The sequence below is a fragment of the Megalopta genalis genome, chromosome 11 (assembly GCF_051020955.1).
Source record: "Megalopta genalis isolate 19385.01 chromosome 11, iyMegGena1_principal, whole genome shotgun sequence".
NCBI classification, from domain to species: Eukaryota; Metazoa; Arthropoda; class Insecta; order Hymenoptera; family Halictidae; genus Megalopta; species Megalopta genalis.
This window is the reverse complement of record NC_135023.1, coordinates 14,190,999-14,203,390: the sequence shown is the minus strand read 5'-3', so window position 1 is coordinate 14,203,390 and position 12,392 is coordinate 14,190,999. Positions and strand designations below refer to the sequence as shown.

At 45.5% G+C, this 12,392-nt stretch overlaps 1 protein-coding gene across 2 annotated transcripts in view; it reads left to right on the top strand.

Annotated features, from left to right (window-relative positions):
• The window catches only part of LOC117219183 (uncharacterized), a 29,133-nt gene extending 17,962 nt beyond the window's left edge, over positions 1-11,171 (top strand). For both annotated transcript variants that reach the window (XM_076525176.1, XM_076525175.1), the window contains exons 6-14: positions 621-891; positions 1,403-1,525; positions 1,605-1,775; positions 2,238-2,398; positions 2,614-2,867; positions 2,951-5,713; positions 5,780-7,686; positions 7,758-7,856; positions 8,002-11,171. In XM_076525176.1, coding sequence (XP_076381291.1) covers positions 621-891; positions 1,403-1,525; positions 1,605-1,775; positions 2,238-2,398; positions 2,614-2,867; positions 2,951-5,713; positions 5,780-7,686; positions 7,758-7,856; positions 8,002-9,105 — 6,853 coding nt within the window. In that variant the 3' untranslated portion in view covers positions 9,106-11,171. The remainder of the gene's footprint in view (positions 1-620; positions 892-1,402; positions 1,526-1,604; positions 1,776-2,237; positions 2,399-2,613; positions 2,868-2,950; positions 5,714-5,779; positions 7,687-7,757; positions 7,857-8,001) is intronic.
• The last annotated feature ends 1,221 nt before the right edge of the window (positions 11,172-12,392 follow it).

The window sequence follows — 12,392 nt, the reverse complement described above, 5'->3', positions numbered from 1 at the left end:
AAACTGGAACGCAAAAACATTTCATTGTAATTAGATACTAAACGAACATCAGTTCTTAGTAGTCATACTTGATGATATATATCTTTGCGAATTAAGCGAATTCCTACGCGATAATTTTAGGTATGCAGTCAGACATGAAAATACTCGTACCAAATAAATGCAGTTCATGTCCTGTATGCGTTGTAGACAAGTATATCACGTCACGTGAACGAGGGAGAACAGAAACGCGGAGAACTATGCGAGCAATTTAGCGTGGCTTCGTGAACCATTTTGCTTAGTTATGCCATGACACTCGCCGCGATAAGTGTGTCAAGAGTAAATCCGAATCATGATACCTACGATTCCTGTCATGCATGCGTTGTATTCGGAGCATTTGATCGAATATGAATGAGCCTAGAGCGTGCAGGGCTGTCGCGTACGACATCAAAAGGATCTGGAACAGCTCGCGATCATTCTTTTCGTGTAACAACAGGTTCCATGCAACCGATTACACTGTTTCCCGTCCAAACACGTGTGATTCACGAGTCAAACAAGTTTGTTATTGACCGGCTGCCATTCTTCGTCGCATGCATCGTACACGTTCGACGGAAATTTTTCTAGTTTCTCGTGTTTGTCGCCAGGTACGTGGATCTATTTACGATCTCCACGCATTACTTGGTCCAACCGGACGGCGACTATCATACGTTCCATCCGTCGCGATTGATGGGACTGTTCGACACGTTCAACGCGGACAGCTTGATCGATTTTCTGACTGGACTTGGCGCACCTAAGAGAAAAATCTTGGTATCGGTGCCGGCGAGCGCTTACAAGTTTACTTTGAAGGATCCGGATAACAATGCGCCGGGATCTGATGCCGAGGAAAAGCAGCCCGCTGTCTTCGATCGGAAACAGGTAAAATGATTCCGGTCCGCGAAACAAAAATTTCTTAGCTTCTTTTGTACCTATTAGATAAATATAGTTTTTTGTATGTTAACTGGAGATAAATAAGTAAGATAATAAATAAATAAGTATAAAATAATAAGGAAGAGATAAATTAATTATTCCACAGTCTCTTCTAAATGCATCAGTGTATTTTTATAACATTTAAACGTGTGTAAAAAACTTTAATGCAACCATTTTGCTGGATATTTCTAAATTTCTTTTAAAAATCAAAGTTTAGGAAGACAGTTTAATGCAATTTTTGAGATTGAAACTTCAATGTTTCATCAAAGTTGATATAATCTGTAAGAAATAAAATCTAAAAGAAACGCAATTAAATAAATACACAAAATTAGAATAAAATTTTCGATTCTAACACCTTTGCTTTAATTGAGATCGTTAATGGCAAAAATGTCGGAACTGCTAAAAGTTAATTAGAAAATATCGTGGGCATGTTTCCACCGTTCTCAATTTTTGTTTTAAGTTTTGCAATTCGATGAGCAACGGCGAGTGGACAGTCGAGCGAGACGAAGACCTCACAGCACCTTATGCATTCAAGAATAAGACGTGGATCGCTCACGAAGACAAACTTTCGATTACTATTAAGGTTCGGCGGATTCTGCTTTGTCTACGTTTTATGATCGTTTAACTTTTGCCGAAGTAATGCAAGTTAATTCAATTTTTAGGGAAAATATGTGCTGCTTCGCGAGCTACCAGGACTCGCCATACACAACATCGAAAACGACTTCGAAACGGACTGCGGGAAACCTCTAACTCACGAAATTCATCATTCGTTCACCGACTTCAAGAGGAAGTCGAGGGCTGCTGTCTTGAGCTCTTTGGAAGACGATTTGCATGTAAATAAAAATTGTTATGAAGACGATAAAGCTCGTTTGAAAACAATCAGTCGTTAACTACGATTTCCTCTTTATTGGAAGACAGTACTATGGCAGAAGAGACTCCTGTCCGTTAGAAAAAAATTTGATTTCTCTGAGATATCACCTCAATTATAATTCGATTACGCTTTATGCTCGTAGTTCAGCTATATTATATTTTTATTGTTAGATAGGAAAAGTAAAATCTAGGCCGGTACAATATCACTCGCATGAACCGTAAGCTTGGTGAATGTCTCGTTAGATGGCAACACGTTCTCGTTCCCAATTTCAATTTAAACTCTCCTAATCTAAATCTTGATGAATATGTATGAAGCTACTTTTACTTCATACTTACGTATCATTCTGAGACATCTAGAAAGTTTGGAAGCACTTCTTCCTTGGTAATTACGTGCCGGTAGCATGAAGAACTATTTTAATTTGCAGCAAACACAATTAACTTATCCAACCAAAGTTAAGTCATCCGAATTTCGCGTGGTCCGCGTGGTGGACACAGAAGGACACATAAGAGCAGTTCGTGAAAACACTCAGACTGAATTCACCTGCTCGAGACAGGGCTACTTCGTTCATCCGAAGAGTTGCAACAGGTACTTGGGAATTTTTTCAATGAATATAACGACGACTATATCAACGTTAGACTACGGTAGATCCACAGATCTTTGGGCTTCAAGCAAACAATGTAGACAATCCTTCTTCTCTATAAAGATCTGTAGTTTGTTCATAAGTATCATCATCACATAACACGTTAAAATTCCACGATATATTCTGTGTATTAAATTAATAACGACAAATTTTTCCGCAGATTCTACCGATGCGTCAAATTCAATCAAGAAGTGGAAGACTACTCGGTCTTCGAGTTCGACTGTCCAGCAGGACTATCTTTCGACGAGCGCACAGAAGTTTGCGTCTGGCCAGGATCGCTACCTCAAGGATCTCCATGTCCAGGAAGCAGCGAGATTGCTCCCACAACTCGCATAACGTTCGAGTGTCCTTCCACTCCAGGATACTATGCGAACCCGCAGAATCCTCGCTGGTTCTTCGCTTGCATGGACCTAGGTTCTTACATCTGTCATTAACTAAATCATCACAGCTGCGCGAATTAAGTTCAACATTTAATTTGTTCAATGTTGTAATTCTAGGAGGCCCAGAGATGATGGCATACGAGTTCCGTTGTCCATACGGATTGATCTTCGACGAGCACAAACTGATCTGCGAGTGGCCATGGCTGGTACCAGGATACACTGGTGGCGAATATGCAAGCACAGTATACGATAACAGAGGCAGTACACAAAGTAGTGGCGGATACTACACCGGTTCATTGCCTCATGGTGGCCAAGGTGGAGTGTATACAGGAACAACGGCTGGTGTTGGGTATACAGGATCTGCGGGGACTGGAGGATACTCAGGACACTCAGGATTCTCTGGAGCAGCTGGTGTTGGTTATACAGGAAGTGGGGGATACACAGGTGCAGCAGGTAGTGGAGGATATTCGGGAGCAACAGGAAGTGGAGGATATTCAGGATCTGCGGGAGCTGGAGGACATGCAGGAGTAACAGGAAGTGGAGGATATTCTGGAGCAACAGGCAGTAGAGGATATTCAGGAGGAGTAGGAACTGGAGGATATTCAGGAGGTGCGGGAAGTGGAGGATACACGGGTGCAGCAGGTAGTGGAGGATATTCGGGAGCAACAGGAAGTGGAGGATATTCAGGATCTGCGGGAGCTGGAGGACATGCAGGAGTAACAGGAAGTGGAGGATATTCGGGACCTGCGGGAGCTGGAGGAAAAGCAGGAGTAATAGGAAGTGGAGGATATTCAGGTGCAACAGGAAGTGGAGGATATTCAGGATCTGCGGGAGCTGGAGGACATGCAGGAGTAACAGGAAGTGGAGGATATTCAGGAGCAACAGGAAGTGGAGGATATTCAGGAGGAGCAGGAAGTGGAGGATATTCAGGAGGAGCAGGAAGTGGAGGATATTCAGGAGGAGCAGGAAGTAGAGGATATTCAGGAGCAACAGGAAGTGGAGGATATTCAGGAGGAGCAGGAAGTGGAGGATATTCAGGAGCAACAGGAAGTGGAGGATATTCAGGATCTACGGGAGCTGGAGGACACGCAGGAGCAACAGGAACTGGAGGATATTCAGGACCTGCAGGAGCTGGAGGACACGCAGGAACAACAGTAACTGGAGGATACTCTGGAGCAACAGGCAGTGGTGGATATTCTGGAGGAGCAGGAACTGGAGGATATTCAGGACCTGCAGGAGCTGGAGGACACGCAGGAACAACAGGAAGCGGAGGATATTCTGGAGGAGCAGGAACTGGAGGATATTCAGGATCTGCAGGAGCTGGAGGACACGTAGGAACATCAGTAACTGGAGGATACTCTGGAGCAACAGGCAGTGGTGGATATCCAGGATCAGCGGGAGCTGGAGGCCACTTAGGACAGTCAGGATTCTCTGGAGCTGGTGGATACACAGGATCAACCATTGGTGGTCATGGATCTTCATTCGGTCAGGAATCGACTGGATACACTGGAACAACTGGATATGTTGGATCGAAAGGCATTGGAATTGGAGGGAGCTACTCTGGAACTACTCCGGGTGGTTACAGTGGGTCTGGTGGAATCTACGGAGGCTCAACTGGTACAGGATACACTGGTTATTCTGGATCAACGAATGAACACACTGGATCGGACTTGGAGTACACTGGAGCAACTGGCACTGGCAAAGTGTCTGTTGGTTCAGGTTATGCTGGTAAGGGAACCACTGTGCATTCTGGGACTAGCGGAATTTATAGTGGATCAGCTGGCACTGGTTATACAAGATCAGATCAATTTGGACAATCTGGATACACTGGTGGTGTCACAACTACTGGAGGATATGAAGGATCTACTAGCGGAGGATATGCCGGATCGACAGGCAATGTCCATGGTGGACCTGGTGGTATAGGATTTGAAGGATCTACTGGAGGATATTCTGGAGCAACAGGTACTGTTCATGGTGGAGCTGGAACTGGAGGCTATAAAGGATCCATTGGTGGAGGATATGGTGGATCCACTGGAACAGGATATTCTGGATCAACTACTACCATACATGGTGGAGCTGGAGGGTATAAGGGAACCATTGGTGGAGAATCGGGAGGTGTAACTATTGGAGGATATCCTGGATCAACAGTTACCATTCATGGTGGAGCTGGAGGGTACGAAGGAACCGTTGGTGGAGGTGCTGGAGGAGTTACTGGCGGAGGATATGCTGGATCAACCATTCATGGTGGAGCTGGAGGGTACGAAGGAACCGTTGGTGGAGGTGCTGGAGGAGTTACTGGCGGAGGATATGCTGGATCAACCATTCATGGTGGAGCTGGAGGGTACGAAGGAACCGTTGGTGGAGGTGCTGGAGGAGTTACTAGCGGAGAATACGGAGGATCCACTGGTGGAGGATCCACTGGAGGCAAAGACATTGTCCATGGTGGATCAGGAGCAGGAGGATACGAAGGAACCGGTGGACATACTGGATCAACAAGCACTCATATCGGATCCGGTGGATTCACTAGTGGCGGATATGCAGGATCATCGACTGGCGCACATGGCGGTATCGGTTATGCTGGGACTACAGCTGGAGGATACGAAGGGGGAACTAGTGGGAGTCATGCTGGCGGAATCGGAACAGGATTTTCAACAGGAAGTTATGCAACTTCAGGAATCAAAGGCGGACAGACCGGTTCCTCTAGCGTTCAGTTCACCGTACCAGGAACTCAATACACTGGATCCAATTTTGGAGGCTCTCAGACTGGAACTGGCCAAACTATTATTTATGGCACTCGACATCCGCAGCCTGGAATCTACGATACTGCGGGTACTATAGGTGGAGGAATAGGATACACTGGCGGAGTTCAAGGACATACATGTAAGTATCTGCATCTATTTGAAATCGGTGAAAATGGATTGGTTTAACAAAATATTTGATCTACAGCTGGAACGAGCTACGATCAGAAATCCGACAAGCCCACTGTCAACTGCATCACCAATTGCGTCAGTACAGCACAACTGCCAGGACAAATCTACACAACAGGCGGTTATGGAGGATCTAGTGGCGTATTCCAAGGACAGAAGGGAGTTACAACAACGTACTTCGGTAGCACCGGTAGTCAAGGATACGATCAAGGTATTGTCGGTACTGGGACCACAGTTTACCAAGGAGGCAGTGGGTATACCGGCGGCTATTATGGTCCTGGAAGCACTGGTGGCTTAAACCTAACTTACCACGTGTTTGGCAAGCCGTCCGTTGATTACGGAGTCACAGGAACGCCAGGAACTATTTTAACGGGAAGCAACATCCCAGGATCGGTTACCACGGGAGACTCTTCTCCAGGAACCGTGATCGCCTACGGAGAAACTCCTGGCACAATAATTTCAGGATCCGTGGATCAAGGTACCATAGTGACTGGAGGTGTCCAACCGGGATACGTCAAAACTAGTACAGGCACACCTGGCTACGTAGTCGGTGGAGGAGTCAAGACAGTATACACTGGCTCTGGTGGTCCTGGAACTGCGGTGTATGGAACCCCTGGACCTGGTGTCGTCTTGACAGGAACACAAGCGCCTGGAACTATCTTGAAAGGACAACCTACCCCTGGAATAGTCTTTACAGGACAAACGGCACCAGGAATCGTTTTGACAGGACAAACCGCTCCTGGAGTGTCTCTTCACGGACCAGTTGGCTCCACTGGAATTCATGTTATCACTGACTCAGGGTATCCTCAAGGTGGCGTCGGCGTGACCCCTGCTTATGGAACAAAGATTGGAGCGAGCCCCGGTCAGGACACTGGTTACAAGACTAACGAGTACCACGACAACGGAGGTCGTGGCACCATCAAGTTCAACAACGGCGACGTAACCACCAAGTACACAGAGAATGACATTCCAGACTACAGACCTGGCGGAAGTGAAATTCCTCCCGACACTCTTATTCCTGGATACAACGTTGCCGGATCTGGTCAACCAGTCTCGACTGGCTTCACCAAAACAGGGCCCACCAAAACAGGAATCACGACTGCCTCGTTAGGCGGTCGCGGTAGTTATGTTATCAGCGCTGGGCAGACACGTCCCACGCTTAAACCCGACGCCATAGGCGAGAAAGCGTTCGATGGTAACGTGGCAGGCTTCACGAAATCGTCCACTGAGAGCAGCATCTTCCAATCGACTCAACCTCTCGACGTGAACTATGTGGACACCTCTAAGATTGCATCAGTACCAACGAAAACAGGTTACACGTACCCTAGACCGAGCATTCCCTTCGAAACGGGTGTCAAGAAGCCTGTAGGTTCGTTGACAGAAAGTGGTGTCCTGACAGGAACAACACCAACACCGTTCTTGAACGTTGAAGTATACAATTCGCCTAAATTATTCGGACCTACTGTGACACCTGAAGTCGGTACTTACACCAGCTCTACTGAAGGCTACTATCCAGGAAAGGTTCCAAGTGGGTTCACACGTGGACCAACACCCACGTCTACGCCTATCCTTTACACAACTGGTTCTGTAGACGGCTACAAATCTACTCTCTTCGAGGCTGCTAAAATGCCTGGGACGCCCACGGTTCGACCGCTGTTCGACAATGGCTACCAGACTGTTGTATCCTCGACACCAATTCCTATTACCGTGACCAAGAATCAATTCGAAGGAGGCATTCAAACTGGATCTGTATCTAGCCAGACCCAGTTTGATTATGGCAGAAGAACCTCGCAACAAGGTGGATTAGTGCAAAATGGTTATGTCTCGAGCACCACGCAGCCGTCTGTCTTCGGTGTGCCGTCCACGTACAGCATCTCCAAGCCGAGACCTTTTGGACCAGCCGCTACTGTCACTGAGCAGCCAGAGGTAGGACTCGTTCTTTTCTATGCGAATTATGCACTTGTTCCTGGAATTTACTATTCAACATTACCTTCCAGATCAACTATGTGTCCTCCACGTCTTCGGATTCGGGATATTTCGACTCGAAGAGCTCATTCGGCCACAGGGTGACTTCTTCCGATATTTCGAAACCTCAGGTATGCTTCGCGTTTCACCCTCGAGCGATTTAAGTTCATTTTAAACTCAGGGTTGCAAAATTTCCGATCTAAGTCATCGTCGCTCACTAAAATGTTAAGGTAAAAAACCAGGTCCGAAAGTACCTAAAAATGTTTGAATCCACAGACTCAGTACCTGCCAAGCCAGCCTACCTCACCAGCATTTGGCGTGACCTACACAAGGCCTTTCCCCGACATCGGCTACCAACAGTCGACACCAATCCCGCCAACAGGTTCTCCAACAAACGTGGAGATTTCCAGAAACGAAGTTGACAAGCTGGTCACGAATTACAGAGGCACTACCAAGTACGTTCCCAGCCAGTACGACATCTACAATCAAGGAGTATCTGGCGCGGATGTCTCTAGGACACAAGCATCATCAGGACTGAGTTACGGCTCAACTCCGACTCTATTCGGAAAGACGCAGTCGTCGTTCTCCGGTGGATACCCGAGGCCTACTTCAGTCGTTTCGTACGAGACCACTGCCAAGACCACTGCCGTTGGAAAGGCAAAGGTGATCGTGAAGTGGAGCGACTTGCATCCTCTTCTTCTGGGCAAGCTGGGCGCCGAGTGCACCTGCAGAGGCGATCCTTTCGCAAATCTGAGAGGTCCAGGTTCTAGGCTGATCGACTCGTCCAAAGGAAAAGTAGATCTGGGCAATTACGATGACTCCGAGATCTACGTAGATCTTGATCGGGATGGTTCCTACGAGGACGGTGACTACGACACGACTCACCCAGGACCCGTCAAGCTCTTGCCTCTGGAGACTCCTGCTCCCACTGAAACTGCCACGATCCAAGAGCCACCTTCTTCAACCTATCTGCCAAGCGTCAAATCGTCCTTCAACGTAGGTCTTCGTGGCAGTGTCCCACCAAGCCCCTCCTTAAGCCACGGATTCAGTGCTAACTTCAGATCCGGAAAGAGCTTGAGCAATGCTGGTCCCGCTACTAATTCCGTTGGAAAGGGTGCGTCCTTCGATCGATACGGACCCGGAGGACTCCGAGACTCCGAAGAGGTCCTCGAGGGTGCTACCAACTGCGCCAGACCTGGACTCTTCAGACACCCGAACTTCTGCAACAAGTTCTACGCTTGCCACTGGGACGAGTGGAAGAAGAGGTTCACGCTTCACGTGTTCAACTGTCCCGTGCATCTCACGTTCGATAATGGCGTCAGCGCCTGCAATTGGCCCAGCATGGGACCTGCCTGCCAAGACGATAACCTCTTAGTTTAGATGATTCGCTGTCGGTAGATAGCTGATCGATCTCCCCATTACGGCATTTTTTACTCTTATCAGCACTTTCTTTGAATACTCTGAGTTCGATTGCACTTTGTGGGTGTCGAAGATCTTCGCGTAAACCGTTCAGAAACGTGAGAATCTTTGTCCTCGTGAACCTCTGGTGACCACGTTTTAGACGCGGAGAGAATGATCTATTTTCTTTTTTTATTCTTCGTTGATCATTTTGAGCTAGAAATGCAAGTGATTTTGGAACACGTGTTTTCGAAGCGACATGACAAGTCGGAAATCTTTGCATGCTTGAGCAGATAACAATTGTGATACAGTTCGCATATTAGAAAGTCGACTACATCTTTCAGATTTTCAGTTGATAGTTAAGAGGAGAAACCATGTCCTCGGAACCACTGGCGACGTACTCGTTTTGCAAACGTACTTTCAACTTATCTACCGATCGGTTTGACTTTGAAATGCAACCGGTACATCCGGTATATCTAGAACACGATTAGCGATATTTTTGTAGCAACGTATCGAGCCTGAAGTTTGAGTAGACTTGAGCAAACGAGACAATCGCGATGCTATTCGAATATTGGAAAGTCGTCTTCCAAATTATTACTTGTTTCTTCGTGAAAAGAAGTATCAACCGTACGGAACAATCTATTTTTAAATTATTCATCGATCTTCGAACTTAACATTGCAATTTGTATTGCATAATTAACTGAAACCTCACGTTCTTCCTTATTATATAATTTGCAACTTGCAATTTCTGGCTCACATTACGTGAATTCGACGATTTGCCACGATCCATTGAATTCATCGATTCGATTAACATCGGCTTACGATTTCTGGCCCATATTGCTGAATTCATTTCATTACACGCATTATGTTCTGCTAAATGCCGATAGGATAAGTGTGCCAGAATTGAATCGAAGGCCCGCTTACCGCGGACCATAATTTACGGCACAGATAAAATCCTCTAGCAGAGGTTCGCGTTGGCAATGAATCTCGATTACCGCGAGATCGACCAGGGAAATGGATATTTGCATAAAGGTCGGCAGCCTGGCGACAGAACAACGAAGCGTGAGGTAACGTTTAATTATAACGAGGTAACGGTTTACGCTTAATTTCTTCGCATACCTCCTGGACCCGCGGAACGGGTCGAACAAAGTGCTTCCCGTAGGTGACGAGGATCAAGACAAAGAAGAAGAAAGATCCAAGGCGATCGAGGTACGGGAACGCGAAAGCACACTGTCCAAGAGGTGAAAGTCAAGCTGTGCTCACCGATCCAAATCGCAGGAACTCGATGGCCTGCGCGATTCGATGTCGCCAGGAAACATTGTAAATAACGTCCCTTGTTCTTGCAAAATTTGTAAATACCGACATTCGAATATCTTCAAAACAAAGTCCTTCGAAGTACACAAATCAATCGAAAAAAATCGTAGAAGGAGGAAAATCTCGACGAAAAAGAAAGAAACAAAAACAAAATCGCGAAAACTAATTTCTTAAGCTAATCTGGTTGCGATGACGTTAATTCGGCGACAGAATTAATGAACGAATGGATCTGCTCTTTCGACCGAAATTCCCATGATCGTTGTCCGAGCCATTGGCGATGTTTGTACATATTTATAGAGCGGAATGTGCGTCGGTATCGATAACGCAGTTTGCATAACCAATATATCCCCTGAATTCGTCTACTTTCTTTTCCGGGTTTCTCGCATATCCGCCGCACGCGGGCGGCTCGTTTTAACGTTCTTCACTCAAGCTTGCCTTTTAGTTCGTGTTCATCTTTGTTCCTATCAATCCACCACTGTCCCGCTTCTATTCCCCGACGCAATGATTATTTATTTACGCCGCTTATTGCTAGTACCGCGTTGGACGTGCCGTTCTACGGTGACGATTATTAGTCGTTTCTTCATCGACGAACACCCTTTTTCTCGTCCGTGAATACGTAAGTTTCTCTTGCACAACTTAGGGTAGGAGCTTCGATAATCGTGCCATTTTATCGCGGTTACTTAATAATGTAATGTTACGAATTTAGAATAAAAGTGGAACTGTACAAAAAATGATCTGCGACGATGCGTTTTCTTTTCCGTTGTTTCCGCGGTGCCGAGGTCTCGTCGCCGGGGTTGGACGAAACAGTCGACGGGTTCTGCCGATTTATCATAGCGCCGCAGGCTAAACTTTCGTTTGTTCCATATTGCCGAGGCGTGGTGACTTTCCATTTAATGATGAAGACGTTCACTTAATCCCCATTGCTACTTCACCTCGGAGAAATTGCTAATGAGAACAGCTGACAAATCGGTCGTGAAAACGGTAAATTGAATGTTGCTTGGTAGTAGGTGGACGTCGTCGATCCATTCATCTTCTGAATCAATTTTCGTATCATTTCATCGGAGATGGGATACTGGGAGCATTGTGCCGTTCTTACGATCTCGAAGTCCCGGTAAATAATAATTTGCGTAATCGATTTACGAGAAGATTGTGACGACGTCGACGTACTCTTATTTAACTAATGATGATTCAATTGAGTTTGTGTTTGGACGACTTTAGGCACATTTTAATCGGCACGATTTCACGACAAAATTGAATCATAACCACATTTAATTTTCATCTAATTATACTCTATAAATAATTTGATTTTCTCAAAAAGATTTGTTAAGATTTTAGTTTGCGACGAAGTAGAGACTCCTTAGAAAAAGGAATAAAAAGAAAAAGAATAATCATTCCAGGTTTCTAGACTTAACAAAGAGTTTCAGATTCGACTTTCGCGAATCAAAATATCAGGTTTCGACTCATTTCTACATTTTATTCAATAAATTCTGATCATCGTACTGCATCAGTTGATAAGATAGTGGATTTTTTAAGGATGTTGGTAAGCGCAGATGTTATTAGATAATATATTCGCACTGCACGATAATTATATAAGGGTAAGCTCTTAAAAATCGTTTTAATTTATATCTGTGTGAAGTTACGCTACAACGTCGTTTTTAAATAGTTGCGATCTTTTGAACTATTCAGTAACACCAATGGATGATGAAATGCGTTAAACAATTTCGCACTGCATAAGTCGAAAGTTGATTCAAATGTGCTACTATAACTGACTTTTAGAGTGCATTCACGCAAATCGCGACTAATTGGCCTTGCACGTGTTGAATTCAATTTATAAACGCAGAATATCAATTATCACTAGACTGTTTTCCTTATTGAACATAGAAATGACTGAATAGTGATAATAAATCGTAGAAAGTGCTATTCCAAAGAGCAGAAACGTCATGGGAAACAATTTC